Genomic DNA, 16623 nt, shown 5'->3' on the forward strand with positions numbered 1-16623 from the left:
GAACTTGGACTATCTGTGTCTTCCATATCTTTAAATAGTCTCGGAAATACCTTGTTTTACTTCTGGTTCTCTAGAAATATGGTAGCTTTTGGTTCATGTTGTTGTAGAATTACTTCTCCCTCTAATTTCACTAGAAGTCCACAGAATAGCTATCAAAGTGCCTACGTATTGCCATCTGCCTTTATTAACCCATGTGGCCCCAATGAGATGGTTGATTGAGTTAATGTCAACCAGTTTAACTTCTTCCCTTAGAATTAGCTTTATTTGCCCCAGTGGTGGGTTTCTGAGGTGGCACTAATGGTAAAGAATCCATGTGCTGATGCAGGAGACATAAGAGACATGGGGTTTGATCCCTGGGTCAGTAAGATCCCCTGGAGGATGGCATGGCAACCCACTCCAGTAATCTTGCCTGGAGAATCCCATGGACAGGAGCCAGCAGGCTACGTTCCATAAGGTCGTACAGAGTCAGACACGACGTAGCACACACGCGTACCACGTTGGTAGAGTTATTTCTGAAACATGAAACGGAAAAATGGCTAATTCTTTGGGTGCCACAGTTAGCATTCAAATTGATATTCTCAAGGCAGAAGAACTGGGATAAAACAGAAGTGCTGAAATTTGTTGGCTCTCTGAGAATAGGTGGCTATTTATCTCATTTGCTCTGTCCCTGGCATTCAGAAGAGTGTATTGCCATAACAGGCGTTCCATAAAGATTTATAGAACTAGTGAAAAAATTAAATTACAGTTGCTTACGTACAGAGTGGAAGAGCTTATTTATTATAACTCTTAGATTTAGGGTCTTGAAGGACATGCAGAAAGGATGGAGAACCAGTATGGTGCAGCGTCTGAAACCTAATTAAAGAAAAGAACACAGACCTTTACCTGGACAGTAGAAGATTTAATAGGGGTGGAGGATTCACTTATTTGCTTTAGTTTTTGAGTATAGCATGTAGACTCAAGTGGAAAGGTTTTGCATTCATGTCAACTACTCTTTTCCTTGAAACCTGAGTTGGTCATGTAGGTAGGGGTTGCATGACCATCTGTCATAAATGTCACAGAAGGGGATCCTGAAAGAGCAGGTAGTTGAACCCACTTATTACAGGTTCGTGTGAGTTTGTAGCTCTGTGAGTTTTACTTCAAAGGGAGATTAGACATGGCATGCTGTCTTGCAGAGGATGGTGAAGTGGGTAATGAAATTTTCAGCCTTTGCTAAAGTGTTTGAACTTGTAGATTCTTTTTGACAGCATCAGCATTTCTTAAGACTATAAAAATCTGGAAATAGTTTTGTCTTCTTTTTAATGAGTCAAGTAACAGCACAGAAAAGTGACAGGGGAGAAAGGAAAGATGTCGATGAGGGAGAAGAGAAAAGAAAAATCAGTTAGAACGTTATTGTGAATCATGTGGATCTAAAGTATGAACGGTTGTTCCCTAAGTATGTCAGCCACCCTTGATAGAGTATTTTCTTTATTAACATCGCACCACAGGCCTGTGGCGAGAACAGTGCAGCCTGTTTGACTGGAGGGCTTTGTTTGTATAGAGGAAACCTAGCACGCCTCAGTGGCCTTTGAGTATATAGATCTGCATGGTAATTGATGAAATGGCCTTTACAGTGTTGAGTTTGTCTTCAAAAATGTTTAAATCACTTATTTAGCAAAGTGGAGGAGTTTAAATATGGCTGTAAATATGTTTTGTGATCTCCTAAAATTATCAGTTTCTTAAGGGAGACAGATGCATGATGAAATAATTTTATTGTAGCTTAATACATTAAAAAAACTATGGTATACATAATGTACTATGGGAACCTTCTACATTGGGAGATCAGAAATGAAAGGAGACTGGGGTTTGAAGGAGAAACTTTGAAAGATAAGAAGCATAGGTGGGTAGGTGCATAACAATACAGAGGCAAGTATCCTCAACTAGGGACTTGGGAGTAAGGTTTATTTCTAGTAAAAAACTATGAAATAATCCATTATTGTCAGAGCCAGACCATGGTGTTAATTTTTGTGAAAGTTTTGTAGATGAAGTTAGATTTAGCAGACTATCATCTGAAAAGATACCATATGCATCAGGAGGGAGAGTGTGGACAAAGGAGAAAGGGAGATGTGCTGAAACAGTCTCCATCCAAACTCTGCCCAAGAGAATGGAACACTCTTGTTACTATGATTTGAAAGCCCTGACATGTAGTTGGACATGCCAGGCTGCCATTAGCGTGATGCCATTTAAATGTTGTTTCATGAAACAGACTCCTCTGGTCAGATTTCCAGTTCATTAAGCAACATTCTGATTATAATTTGCCTTCCCAGCTAGATTGGTCTGCAGGGAGAAAACATGCTGGTTTACACTGATGTGAGCATTCTGATCCATATGGCTGTTACGGTTCTCACTGTAAACGAATGTAGTAAACTGAGTGATATTCTAGTCTGTCCGCTAGTCTCTTGTGAGCTTAATGTGCTCTACTGCTGAAAGATGACTTGCATCAGAGGACCAGAAAGCAGTGAAACTCCAGCTCCTAAGTTTACAAAGTTGAGCTCCTGGCCAGGAAGATGTACTCATGAAGGTAAACGCCTTCTCAGGACTGCTAGCTCCATTTTGAAATAACACAATTTCAGAGTGAGTTGTTCAGATGAAATGTGGCTAGAGGAGACTCATGTAGGTGTTCTTGAGAAGCTCCAAATATGAGAGAGTGGAAAGGAGGGAGATGAGGTGGGAGAGAAGAGCAGAAGACAGGTTGTGAAATGATTGTTCTTTTGTAGGGAGAGTGTTTAATTCATTTTTTTTTAAAGTAAATTGAATTGCTAGGAAATTCATGTGTGATTATTCTGCTCAAATACCATTCTGTCTTTCGTGATGAATTTTCATTGAAAAAGCCTTTTGTTATTTTAAATTCAAGTTGATTGGGTGACCATATAATCTTCCTGCTTATGTTGTGTTCACTAGGGTAGGTGAAGGTCATTAGGCTAGTATGTGATGACTGAAGGCATAACTAGCCAGCCATCATGACTTTTTGGTCTATTGTTTATCCTTACAATTCTAGTAATTCTGTTCTTTTCCTCTAAACCTTGTGCAATACCACTTGAATGTCTCTAACGAATTTCTAATGAAATTGTGTAACCCTGATGATGGAGAGTTGTTTTGACTAGGGGGCGTCCCCAAGACTTGTAATCTCTCATAGGGTTCTTGAGAATCTCCTTTTCATGAAGTATATTTACTTACTTGAAAAGTAGCTCTTTTTTAGCTCTATCAAATTTTCATGACTCAAAGCATTTATGTAGCCTTTATGTATGACTGAGTTTGGAAACTTAGACCTTTTGAAATGGTGTTTTGATGAGATAAAGGTAGTAGTAACACTTTTTTTCCCCCTTGAAATGAAGAAACCCACTTACCTGACATTTTGCCTTTTCTAGTGTTTTACTAATATTTATTGAAAACTCAAATTGGTTTGTGGCGTTGGCTCTCACCCTGATCCATTAATGGCCATGTGTGATTAAAATGGTGAAGGGTTTTTAAAACTTCTTTTTTCTTTTGGTAGCAGAATTACTGTAGTGCTTTTTATCATGTATCTGCTCGCTATTTCACTCATTATTGTACTTCTGAATTCTCTGTTACTTGACATCAGTTAATGAGGAAGAATAATAAGTTATTTTGGTAAAGTCAAGGGACAAAGTCAGATCTGTTTTTTAATATGCTTCTTTGGGTTCATTGTACAGGTATGACATGTGTTTCTTGTCTTCACTTAATAATTAACCTCTGATTTTATTTCTTACCAATGCCTCTAGGAAAAACATATAACCAATGAAGAAGAACACCGTAGGAGGATGGAAGAGGCCAGATTGCAGCTCAAGGATCAACTTCTTTGTCTGGAGACCGAACAGGAATCCATCCTTGGAGTGATAGGAAAGGAAATTGATGCAGCTTGTAAAACGTTCTCCAGGGACTCAATGGACAAATTGAAAGTAATTACGAGTTGCTATGTGGCTTTCAGTTAGTTTCCTAATATATAATTATAATATGATTTAATGCGTAGTTACCTAGTCATCACATTTTTATTCTAGAGAGTTATATGGAACAAAATAACATCTTACACTTTTTAGAATGAGCTATTTTATCTATTGCACAGTCATGGTGAAAGAAAGTATGCTGTTACTCCACTGAATTGCTTGTATCTCAGTCTGTAAAAGAAAATGTCTTACAAGAGAAAGCTTTCAAGTCAAGAAGCCTGGATTTTGAATTTTTTATTATCATAGGCCATTTTTATTGTTGTTAGTATATTACTGGCTCACATCTATTGAGTGCTAGCTATATTACACATATTGTTGTAATTACAGTATATACATTCTCTCTCTATTCTGAAACCACCCTGTCCTTTAGATACTCACATTAAATCCGTTTTAGGCAAGAGAAAGCAAGACTTGGAGGGGATAAGTAACTTGCCCCTGGCCATGTATCTGGTCTAAAGCTAGAATTAGGACTTCAAATATTGGGTGTCTAACTCTGGAGCTTAAACAAGTATCTACCATGCTATTTGCCTTCCCTGCTTAAACAAATTGCATTTTATTTAGTTTTCCTGTCTTTAAAATGGATTATTGCCACTAAATTTGTAGTCCTAGTGAAATAATAAATAAAAACAGAAGTAATCATGGATATTCTTAATTCCTTGAAGTAAGTACCTCCTTACACTCTAGGTCCTAGTACTGCTAAGTTATATACAAAGAGCATTGCAGTGCTTTGGTGTGGGATAACCACAGTACATTATAATTTAGCCCATGATTTCCCCCTGTAGTTATTTCATTTGATGATATAACAGCATTCAAATTATCATATTATGCATTAAGGTATTTTTTTTAACCTTTTCAAATATTTTGTCATTCATCTTTTTTCTCAAATAAAATATTCTTCCCTAAACTACTTTCCCCTCTTTTTTCCTGTTCTTTCTACCCACCTTTTTTTGTTTTTTTCTTAAATAATGTTTTCAAGAACATAAAATGATATTCTACACTTGTGCTTTAGGATTCAGCTTTAAAGGAAATATTTCAACTGGCAGAATTTGGTGAAGTTGATGGAATTTCTACAGTATATATTTTTGTATACATTTTTTTTTTTTTTTAAGTTCAGATGTCAATTTGAGAGGACTGTGAGCCAAATACGAGAAGTAATTGGCTTTAGGGGAAAACTCTTTCTGTCCTGTTATAACTCTCATTTATTCTGTTCCTTGTTTAATATTGCTTTATTTTTATTTAGAACTTGTTTACATATATTTAAACCCTTGAAATCATAATTTTATCTAGAAGATTCACAGATTAACTATCGAATATTTATTCTGTGTTTAAGAATTTATGTCAGAATGGCTTGTTTTCAGTCAAGTAGAGATATAAAAATAGAAACATTTGGATTGCATTATATATAAACTGTTATTTATAGACTAAAACGGGTCAATTACAAGCTAAAGCATGGTGTGTATGTTGCACATTGCTTCAATATTTTATTTATAAGATTCAAATTATCTTTCCAACATACTATTGTGAAAAGTACCCTATTCTTTAATAGGCTTTCACGAATGTGGTGATAATGGGTCTTTACACCTCTTTACCTGGAGAAAGACTAATTCAAGTCCAAGTGATGGGTGGAAAGTTAATCTATGAGAATGGAAATTCTTTTACAAGTTTTTTTAAGAATGCATTTTTTTTATTGTGGATCTTTTTCCATTAATAACTTTTGTTGTTTCATTCCTATAAAATAAAAAAAAAGGAATACTCAAGAACATAACATTTGTTCTTACCTCACAGAAACCACCAAAGTGTTTATTAAAATTGATTTTTTGCTTTATAGTTCAGAGATGTAGGTGAGATTGGTGGTCTTTGTAAAATATTTTTAGAAATGAAGTAATTTCAATCATTCCTGGTCATTTGTTGATTTTTAAAATATTGCTGATGAAATTTTCAGCCATTTTATGTAGAAAGTGACTATTATGGAATGGACTGAATAAGAGATATGCAACAAAAGAGTCTGTGAAAAGTCTTTGGGAATGTTGGTATTATTTCTAATTATAGTTTCTTTTTTCAGCCACCATATTTATTACGTATTCCACATTAGTAAGTGCATGCAGTGTTTGAAAATCTGTTGTTAGACACTTATGGAACAATTAGAAAAGTGTCTGAATTAAAGGTACAATGTTTTCACAGACCAGTCTTTGGTAATTCTAGAGATTTTCCCCTAACACTTGGTCAGAGTATTCATTTCTTTGTAGAGCATGCAGAGGATATAGCCTTTGGATCAAGACAGATGTAGATTCAAATTGCAACTCTCCAAATTGCTAATGTATGACCTTGGATGAGTTATGTAATCTCTATTCTCTCTAAGAATTCATGTCCTATTTATAAGTTAGGTTATTATGAAGATAAAAAAGATATGGAAGGTGTACATCATAGTGTGAGGTACGTACTAAGTGTATCGTATCTTGCACTTAGTAGTGCAAGAAAGCAGGATCAACTAATGATTTCTCTCATTATTAGGCAGAGAGTTTTTTGTAATGTACTCATATTGCCAAGTATATGGCTTCTGTTTCTTTAATCTTTTTATGACAAATAACTGTTATCTTAATAGACTTTGTGCTCTTGTCATAATGGACTTTGAAGTGTATTTATTGATAATTACATCTTGGTACGCAGTTAGTAGTGAAGTGATAATGGTGTTCTGTATGCCTGATATTGTGCTAACACCCATTTTATTTAATTTATACCCTGGCCTCATGAGGTAGTTTACTCACTTTATAGATGATAACCTGCAGCTTAGAGAAAAATTAAGCCACATCATTTTATAAGTGATTAAGTGACTATTTTCTTAAACACGAAACTATATATAAATTTATAAAGCATGTTGCAAAATATAATCATTGTTTTATCTCAAATTATTTTGGTCTTTAATCTTGAGTACTGTATATTAGGTCACTGAAGACTTGAGATGATGACATAGGTCAATGAAAAAGAGTAATGAAGAACAACATAATCAATGATAAATGGATGGTTACAAATATTCAACACAGTAGAGAGGTCGAAAAGGAAAGAAAGCACTGTGAACTAGAGAGATTAAGAAAAATCTCATTGAAAAAGCAGGAAAGGCATGAGAATTGAGTGAGATCTAGATAATGAGAAAATGGATGATAGAAAGGTTATGTAAGACTACAGCACTCTTGTACGTGGCATGTGGTCAGCACTCGTTGTGCATTTATCATATGTCTAAATGAATTACCTAGTGCTATTCCTTAGGGGAGTGATGTGCACACACATCAAGAAGTGTAGAAGTATTTGAAGATAGGAACAGACATTGCATGCAGAGGGATAGGATATTTTTAAGCAGAACATTTCTAGGAAAAACTGACGCAAAAATTCCATGGGTAGCACAAAGTTCAAAGAAGGGAGGAATTGAGAAAATCTTTTGTGTTTAAAATTTTGAAGTCACTGACAAACTTTGAGTACACGTTAATCAGTAATAAGGCAGAACCAGCTGTTAATTTTATAAATGAGTTGGTGTGAAGGAACTCAGGGCATCTAGTGTAGACAACCTATTTATTGTAGAATTGTGTTACCATCATGAATTACAAAGTGATGTTGGTGTGAAGTTATATCGATTAGGTTCTGTCAGTTTTATAAAACCATTAATGAGACAAAATAGCCCTCATAGTATAAAATTGAAGAAGGAAAAATGAGACAAAGAATTAAGTTTTATGTAATTACATCCAACTCATTGTGAAATACATTATCTGGAACAAGACTGAGGAAAAGACACAAAAATGAAGTAAACTGATGTAAGTGAGGCTGTTTGCCATGCGGAACTCCATGGATCAGCCTCAGAGATTCAGCAGTAGTAGCACTTGAGAGTTGATTCATATGTGTATATGTGAGCTAAATATTTAGTGTCAATACATACATTCATACACAGATATATATATACATGCTTAAATAAATAGGCATTAAATAAATAATGGTTTGGAACTGGTTTTAATTTGCTGTGAACTTTATTTTTAAAGCCTTAGGTTTAGAGACTAAACTTTTGGATATAATGGTGTACAATCTTCATTTATGTAAATTCATTTCAGGGGGGTATCTACTTCTAATAGATGACTTTTCTTTTTTTTTTAGGTTTTTTCATCTAGTCCTGATATTAATTATGACCCACATCGCTGGTTAGCAGAGAGCAAGGTAATTAATCTTGGAATCCTAAAGCTTTCATCATGTTTATGACCTTCAAGGCATCCTATTTGTCCTAGTCATGTATTTTGACATGTAACTGAACATAGGAAAGCCTTAATACTTCATTACTGGGAAAGATATCATGGTAATGCATTCATGAAACTGCCATGTTCTTTTAGTTTAATATTTAAAAATTAGCTTAAATATACAGGCATGGAATGAGAGAATAAATGAGAAAGTAAAACTGTTGAAATATTGAAATTTGATTGTCAGACAAATTCCACTACCTTTTCCTTGGGAGAGAAAACTGAGGTGCACAAAAGTCAGGGAAGCTGTAACCAGTCCTCATTTACGTGTATATATACTTAAATTCTGGTTCTGGAGTGTTAGCTCAAAGCTGCCAAATATCTCTGTGGCTCAAGCAAACCCTTCACCTCTCTGGGTGTGTTGTTTTCTCATTTACAAAATGGGAGGAGTAAACTGTGTTCTGAAGATAACTTGGTTGTTTCATGATTCTTTGACATCATGATTTAAATGTAATGGAAGGTAACAAAAAATAGTGTTGAACAATTTGTTAATTTTAACAAAAAGATTCTCCTACACTGTGGGATAGTTTTCAGCTGTCTTCATATATCAGGTCAACCTGGAAATTCATTAATTTAAATATATGGAAAATTGTCATCTTATAAGATGTAGATATCTGTTTATGAAATTATCAATGCTTAAAGCACTTGCATTCCTTTTTAGAATAGTTTTTTTCTGCTTTAAGTTACTAAAATCTTCCATCCCGTTTAAATTCTATATGAAAACCAACTGTACTATAAACCTCACCAATTGTATTCCAACTTAGGATTTTTTTGCATGAAAAAACCTTTAAGTTTTTACAATATCCTTATTTAAAAATATGAGCAAAATGAGGTTTTCATTAAGATACGTGACTTTCTCGGCTTCTATGGTGGTTCAGATGGTAAAGAATCTTCCTGCAGTGTGGGAGATGTGGGTTCCATCCCTGGGTCGGGAAGATCCCTAGAGGAGGAAATGGCAACCCATTCCAGTATTCTCCCTGGAGAATCCCATGGACAGAAGAGCCTGGTGGGCTACAGTCTGTGGGGTTTCAAAGGGTCAAACACGACTGAGTGACACTTTTACTTCTTTTTGGATGTAAAGAAGGGGAGAATGGATTACATGCCATGTCAGATTCACAGTGAACGTTCTTACCATTATGCATATCAGTATCAGTTAGTCGCTCAGTCACGTCCGACTCTTTGTGACCCTACAGACTATAGCCCACCAGGCTCCTCTGTCCGTGGAACTCTCCAGGCAAGAGCACTGGAGTAGGTTGCCATTTCCTTCTCCAGGGCTTCTTCCCAACCCAGGGATCGAACCCAAGTCTCCTGCATTGCAGGAAGATTCTTTACCATCTGAGCCATAGGGGAAGCCCACGATTATGTGTATTAACATTTAAATATAGCCAATCTTGTTCATTTAGCCAAGATTTATTGGTCATGTATTTTTTGTGTACAGACATTGGGGATATGTGTTAGAAAGCCATGGAAGTTAATATGGAAAATGGAATTGTAAACAAATTTTAGATATCCTTGAAATCCTTAATGTGAGTTCTATTGTTATAGAGATAGGTAAACATTGACCTGAGGATACAGAAGAAGGAAGAACTGTGGTGTTTGTGTTGGGAGAATGGAAGGGTGTGATGCTGCCAGCATGTCAGAGAAGGCTTCTGCAAAAATACGTTTCAACTCAGTCGTACAAAACATATGTAGAAGTTCTCCAGCGGGCTAAGTATAACAGTGGCAAAAAGATGAATATTTGAGTCAACAGGGATACAGCCCTGAGATTTGTGAGTAAGGTACAGGTGGGAGGTGGTACAAGAGTTTACTTTAGAAACCAGATAGTCATTAGAGAAGCTTCTTTTTTTAAAAAAAAAATTCTTAATAAGAAATTAACAGTACTGTGATTGAACATTGAAATTTACTTGACCCTATAACATTTTCTCTCATACTTTCAATACAGTAATCCTGTGTGTACCTCACCATTTTTATAGAAGCCAATCCTGACTTGTATTTATGCTGTTGGCATAGAAATTTTAGAATATACATGTTTTGCTGTCTCAGAATTTTTTAGCTAGAAGTTTGCTGTGCAATAATAAAGCATTTCTCTCTCTCTTTTTTTTTTTCTTTTCCCAACTCTACAATTCTGACAACAAGAGCAATGTACTTGGAATTTCCTTTCAAGTTAAAATCTTTATCATTTCTGAACAGAAAGTTTTCACTGCTGTTGTTCAGTTAAATTATGAGAGCCAGAGATGACTCTTAATCATAGCTCTTTAATTTGGGAGCGAGTGAGCTGTTTTCCCTTATCATTTAATGGGGTTGAACTTCCGATCAGACAAGTTTTAATGCTGCATGAGGCAACTGTAGCTCTACAGTGTAAAAAGGTCATGATAAGCAATACTACGCTGACCAACTGACTAAGGAGGAATTGAATCTATTTACTAGAAAGATGGCTCGGGTTATTGATGGGCTACAGTACTGTAATTCCCGTGAACTATGGCTGGACAGCCCTATAAGTATTGAAGATAAGATCTGAAATCAAAGGACAAAAGCTATATGGAAAGTAGAATTGCTATTCAGCTAGTCGATGTTGACGTCTTGCAGTATTAGAAGGACCTCTGATGGCATTTTGTAATTGTTTTCCTAAATCTGCCAAATGAATTTCTTCTTTTAGTGTTAATTCTAGAAGAACTAAGACTGGGTGGAAATTGTGTTCCTGTTGCTTTGTTGGCAGTGGTAACATAACATAAACATGAAACCCGACTGAGATTTGGACCTGGCTCATAGATAAAGTAACCAATGAATCTAATAATAATGCATGACAGAGAGGGAGAGGGCTGAGATGGTTGTTAAGTAAAGCAGGGTGTTCCCATAGACAAGGAATTTGTTTTTGTCGAAAAACCCTGACAAAGCATTTAGAGGCTAAATTTTATTCAGTTTATCTGAGAATTTACTGAGTAGCTACTATGCCTCAGTACTCCATTACATGCTGTGAAGGTAAGGATGGAGTAAATGATCCCCGGACTTCCCTGCTGGTCCAGTGGCTAAGACTTCACCCTCTCAATACAGGGGGTCTGGGTTCCATCCCCTGTCAGGGGACCAGATCCCACATGTCGCAACTAAGACCCAGTTCAGCCAAATAAGTAAATGTTAAAAAAAAAAAAAAAAAAGAGAAATGATCCTTCCTCTTAAGGAACATGTTGTCTAGAAAAACTGACACTTCTGTAGAGGGTTTCAATATTAGATGTAAGAGCTGTAACAGGTGAGCAGAAGTTGCCTTGGAGGCAGATGCTGTGGGTAGATCTTGCAGCCAGCCAGGTAAACAGGAAAGAATATGCATACTGAGTAAACAATCGTAGGAATGGCCTGGAAGAGAAACAGCACGATAAATGCCAAAGAAACGCCAGGTGATCTGGCAGTATTACATACACTGTGAAAACGTGAGACAGAGGATGTCAAGGATGAGGCTCCAGAAGGAGGCAGAGTTTAGATCCATCAAGAAGAGCATCATATGCCATTTTAAAAGCTTGGGTCTGCTCTGCATTTAGTGGGGGACCATGAAGGAGTTTTGAAGAGGAGAGCCATATGTTCATATTTTAGAAGCATCGCTCTGATAGTGATGTGAAAGGTGGATTACAGGTGGGAAGGCCAAAGGAAGAAGATCAGTTAAGAGGTCTTTGGTGAGACCCAGGTCCCTGGTTGAGGTAGGGTGAAACTTCTAATTTAGGAAGTTGTAGCAATTCATTGGAAGGGACAGACTCAAGAAATATTTTGATAACAATATGCAAGCAATGTTTAATGTCATGTCAGAGGCTGATGGAGAAGGAGACATCCAGGGATTTCCGTTCAGACTAGAAGACCCCAGTCAATGGTTGGTATTGGAATAGATAGGCATGTACAGTCCTAGGTAGCAAGCTAACAGAAGTATTGGAAGAGTTTCCACTACAGGAGTTAATATCCAGAAAGTTTCATCTGAACAGGAAGGCCTAAAGAGAATCAGGGACAAAGGCATAGATCGGAGTTTAGGTTCAAATCATGGAGCGAAACGAGAAGTAGCAAAGACTGTCAGTGAGAAAATAGGGACAGGCCATCAGCTGTAGAGCCAGCAGGCACTCACTTTCAGGATGGACCCACACTACTTGCAAGCATCACTCTTGATCTCAGATCTTAAGTCATCAGTTTATGATAGTAAATAAAAAAGCTGGTGTCACCTGCTGCTTATCACAAGACAAGAGCCTTGGTACTCTTGTTTACAGAGCACACTTAATTCTGGGAGGCTGGTATTAATTATTCTCTGAAGGTGCACAAAGGTGAATTGACATGCTTCTTTGGCTATGGAGCTCTTTTCCTTCTTGGCCTTTATCCCACTGTGTTAAAATTCCCACTTACTCTCTTCTTGTTTCTCTAATCTGTAAGCTTTCTGTGGGAACATCTGTGTCTATCCTATTCCTTGTTGCATTGTTAGTACTTACCATAAGTAAGTAACTCAGTCATGTCCGAATCTTTGTGATCCCATGGACTGTAGTCCTCCATGCTCCTCTGTCCATGAAATTCTCCAGGCAAAAATACTGGAGTGGCCTGCCATTTCCTTCTCTGGGGCTCCTGAAGGGAAGGTTAGAATTGGACGCCTCAAGTACAAGGGAGCCCCTGGGGCATGTTCATTATCAGAGTGTTCCTTTCCTTTGTAAAGCACTTCTGACTGCCAGATTGTTTAATTGTGAGCTATTCAGGGCCCATTGCACTTCTGATGTTAATGTATTGAATATGCACCCCAAAGATCTTTCCTTTGGGATAGATGAAATATTCCTAGATGCAGAGAAAGTGCTTACCATGGGCTTGGCTAAATGCTCAATAAGTAGTTTTTATTTTTTTAAGAAAGCATTTAGACTTGCTGCATTTTCCTACTGCATTTACTTCCTCAGGTTAAGTGTCACCAATGAATAAGGAGCAAGCAGGTTAGATTTCAGAAATATATCAGATCTCAAACTGGTATTATTTGATCAATAGTATTTACATTTTAAGGTTATATATCAATATATAAAAAAATATGCTTCCAAGTTATTTAGGGGTTTTCCTATTTGGTATCATCCCAAAGGGGCTTCCCAGTTGGCTCAGTGGTAAAGAATCTGTCTGCCAATGCAGGAGATGCATATTCCATCCCTGTGTCAGAAAGATCCCCTAGAGGAGGAAATTGCAACCCACTCTGCTGTTCTTGCCTGGAGAATTCCATGGACAAAGGAGCCTGGCAGGCTACAGTCAATGGGGTGGCAAAGAGTCAGACATGACTGAACACACATGCACATCATCCCAAAGAGTCACACTTTCTGTAATATAACAAGCTCCGGGAGTTGGTGATGGACAGGGAAGCCTGGCGTGCTGCAGTCCATAGGGTCGCCAAGAGTTGGACACGACTGAGCGACTGAACTGATGTTCTATAACGTGACGAGTACTTGTTTTTCCCTACTGTTTTAGAAATAGTGTAACTGAAGCAGTTTCAGAGATCGTGAAGTTTGACTTTTTATTTTGTAGATGAGAAAGAGATCCTGAGAGTTATGAGTTTTACCTAAGGACATAAAGCTAGTTTCTGAAAAGGGTTTGGGGACCTGGAGCTCTGAACTCTGGGCTACTGTTTTTTTATTCTGATTGTGTGACCTATACTTGAATATAAACTTTATATTTATGAATATTGTCTTTTTAGTGATGTGGATTAAAAAAACTATTATGAGAAGTTTTGTTGTTTTTGTTCAGTTGCTAAGTCACGTCCAACTCTTTACAACCCCATGGAGTGCAACACACCAGGCTCCCCTGTCCTTCACTATCTCCTGGAGTTTGCTCCAGTTCATGCCCACTGAGTCAGTGATGCTATCCAATCATCTCATCCTCTGTCTCTCCCTTCTCCTCCCGCCTTCACTCTTTTCTAGCATTAGGGTTTTTTCCAGTGAATCGGTTGTTAACATCAGGTGGCCAAACTATTGGAGCTTCCAATGAATATCAGGAGTGATGTCCTTTAGGACTGACTGGTTGGATCTCCTTGCAGTCCAAGGGGCTCTCAAGGATCTTCTCCAGCACAATTCAAAACCATCAATTCTTCAGCGCTCAGCTTTCTTTATAGTCCAGCTCTCACATCCGTACATGACTACTGGAAAAACCATAGCTTTGACTAGATGGACCTTGGTCAGCAAAGTGACATCTGCTTTTTAAAGTGCTGTCTAGGTTTGTCATTGGACTCACTGTATTTAATTCTTGTTGAAGGTTGCAAATGATCATCTAGTATTTTATTCTTCCAGTGTCAACAGCAAAATGTGATACAGATACTCAGGTATCTTCTTATGGTGGAAATATCCTTTAGGTCATACACAGGGAACTCACTCAGTTTAATTGGCGGAATTATTTTGTATTTTCTAAAATGAACTATAAATATAGGTATATTTCTTCTAGATGATATTCAAACCAAATAAAAAAGTAGAAAGTTTTATTGAAAGAATTACATTTTGAAGTTGATTTCAATTTTAATTTTGCAGTTCTGGGTTAATTCTTATTTTGGTAACCTAGCACATTCTAAAAAATTACTATCCTTTTTATCTCTGGTTCTTTTAATGAAAGAAGCATGGTAGTTAAAAGCAACAAAGTTATGGTTCCTGATCTTATTGCTAACTCTATCAACTATAATCTTTTTATTTGAATTTTCTATTTTTAGCTTTGAGTCATTCCTTAATGACTTCTGGTATATTATTCCACTAAAGCTCACTAGAGGATTCGTACAGATTTAAAATATCACTGTGATTGTTTTACTAGATACTTAAAAATATTCCCACCTAGTTGCAAGCTGTCAACTAAGGAGGTTAAAAAAAAAAACAAAAACCGATTTAAAGTTTTTTGCCCTATTTTTGTTTACTTAGCAATATTTGTTGATATAGTTAAATAAATGAGCCTATTATGTAATCTGTAAGATACTCTTGTGAGTGGTTAAATAGAATGGCGTTTGCACTGTAATTTATAGCCTTGTCATCTAATTATTGTTTGGAATTGGTGAAGTTATTCCTATACTGTGTTCCATGCTGTTTCTCTAAGATACTTAATGAAAGGTAATGGGTATTTCTCTAACAAACTCTGATTCTCTTAATTGATGATTGGTTGGTTAAATTTCTGTAAATCAATTTGTTTTCTAGGATTAACAATATATTGTGCATACTTACTCAACTCATAACAAGCATCTAACTATGACCTGTTTTTAATTTTGTATGGCAGTCGAATAAAGGCTCAACAGGAATTAACTAAAGCTGTAGGTCTTATTGTACTAGTTGGCTAGGGCTGCCGTAAGAAAACTGCCGTGAGTCAAACAACAGATATTTATTTTCTCACAGTTCTGTGGCCTAGAATTCCAAGGTCACTCAGTGCTAGAACTGATTTCTGGTGAGACTTCTTGCCTCCTAGACAGTCATCTTTCATGTGGGGGCTATGGCCATGGTTGGAAGAGCTGAAGGTTAGGAGTCAAAGAGTGTCTCTTCTTTAGAGAACAGTACCCTTAAGACCTCATTTAACCTTAATTACTTCCCTAAAGTCCTTGTGTCTTTGGTTAGGGTTTTAACATGATTTTGAGGGGAGTATAATTCAGTCAATAACACAGATCAAACCTGATTATAGATTTGTTTCAGATAACTTTTTGTTATTCTGTTTTTATCAGAACCAGTAGGAGTATTGTTATGATAAAACAGAATTTTTTTTTTTTTTTTTTGGTATTCTCTCTTAACAACAGGCCAAAGATTTGAATGGAATAAGGAATAGGTAGGAAACCATTGAGAAAAAGGAAATTGAAGGTATTATTTACATTTGCTATTAAATCATTGAGAAAGAACAGATTAAACTAGATGGAAGCTAGTGATCCCCAGGGACTCATTCTGTTTGGACCACTTGAGTGTTAAAAAATTGAATTGGTAGTGAATATTTTTTAAAAAATCAAGTAAGTGCATATTACCACATGGAATTTGTTTTCCTTCTGAGGCATAAGAAGATCTAATAATGCTAGGATTTCATTTTTTCGTGGTATAAAACAGAATTAAGAAGAACCATGGATATGACAGCACATCAGAAGTAGTGTCCTTCTTGCCCTTGTTTTTTGTAACATAGTAGCCTGAATGGAACTTTTCAAGAAATACAAAAGGGAACATATTTTCTGTATACTTGACACTCATCTTTGGTAGGTATAAAGGCATAATCACTACAAACAATTTGGTGTTCATGTTTTTAGTCCTATTTTGGTTTGATGGGCTGAGCTGCAATCATTTTCGACAAAATTTATGTTTTTTAAATTACTTTATATGCCTGTCCCTTCCTTTTGAATCTTTGACATTGAGGATATCCACCTTGTT

The 16623-nt window shown here is 36.5% G+C and overlaps 1 protein-coding gene across 9 annotated transcripts in view; it reads left to right on the top strand.

Annotated features, from left to right (window-relative positions):
- The window catches only part of CEP128 (centrosomal protein 128), a 479221-nt gene that overhangs the window by 194706 nt on the left and 267892 nt on the right, over window positions 1-16623 (top strand). For all 9 annotated transcript variants that reach the window (XM_070378430.1, XM_070378426.1, XM_070378432.1 and 6 more), the window contains 2 exons: window positions 3777-3953; window positions 8136-8195. In XM_070378430.1, coding sequence (XP_070234531.1) covers window positions 3777-3953; window positions 8136-8195 — 237 coding nt within the window. The remainder of the gene's footprint in view (window positions 1-3776; window positions 3954-8135; window positions 8196-16623) is intronic.

The sequence above is a fragment of the Bos mutus genome, chromosome 10 (genome assembly GCF_027580195.1).
Source record: "Bos mutus isolate GX-2022 chromosome 10, NWIPB_WYAK_1.1, whole genome shotgun sequence".
Lineage (NCBI taxonomy): Eukaryota > Metazoa > Chordata > Mammalia > Artiodactyla > Bovidae > Bos > Bos mutus.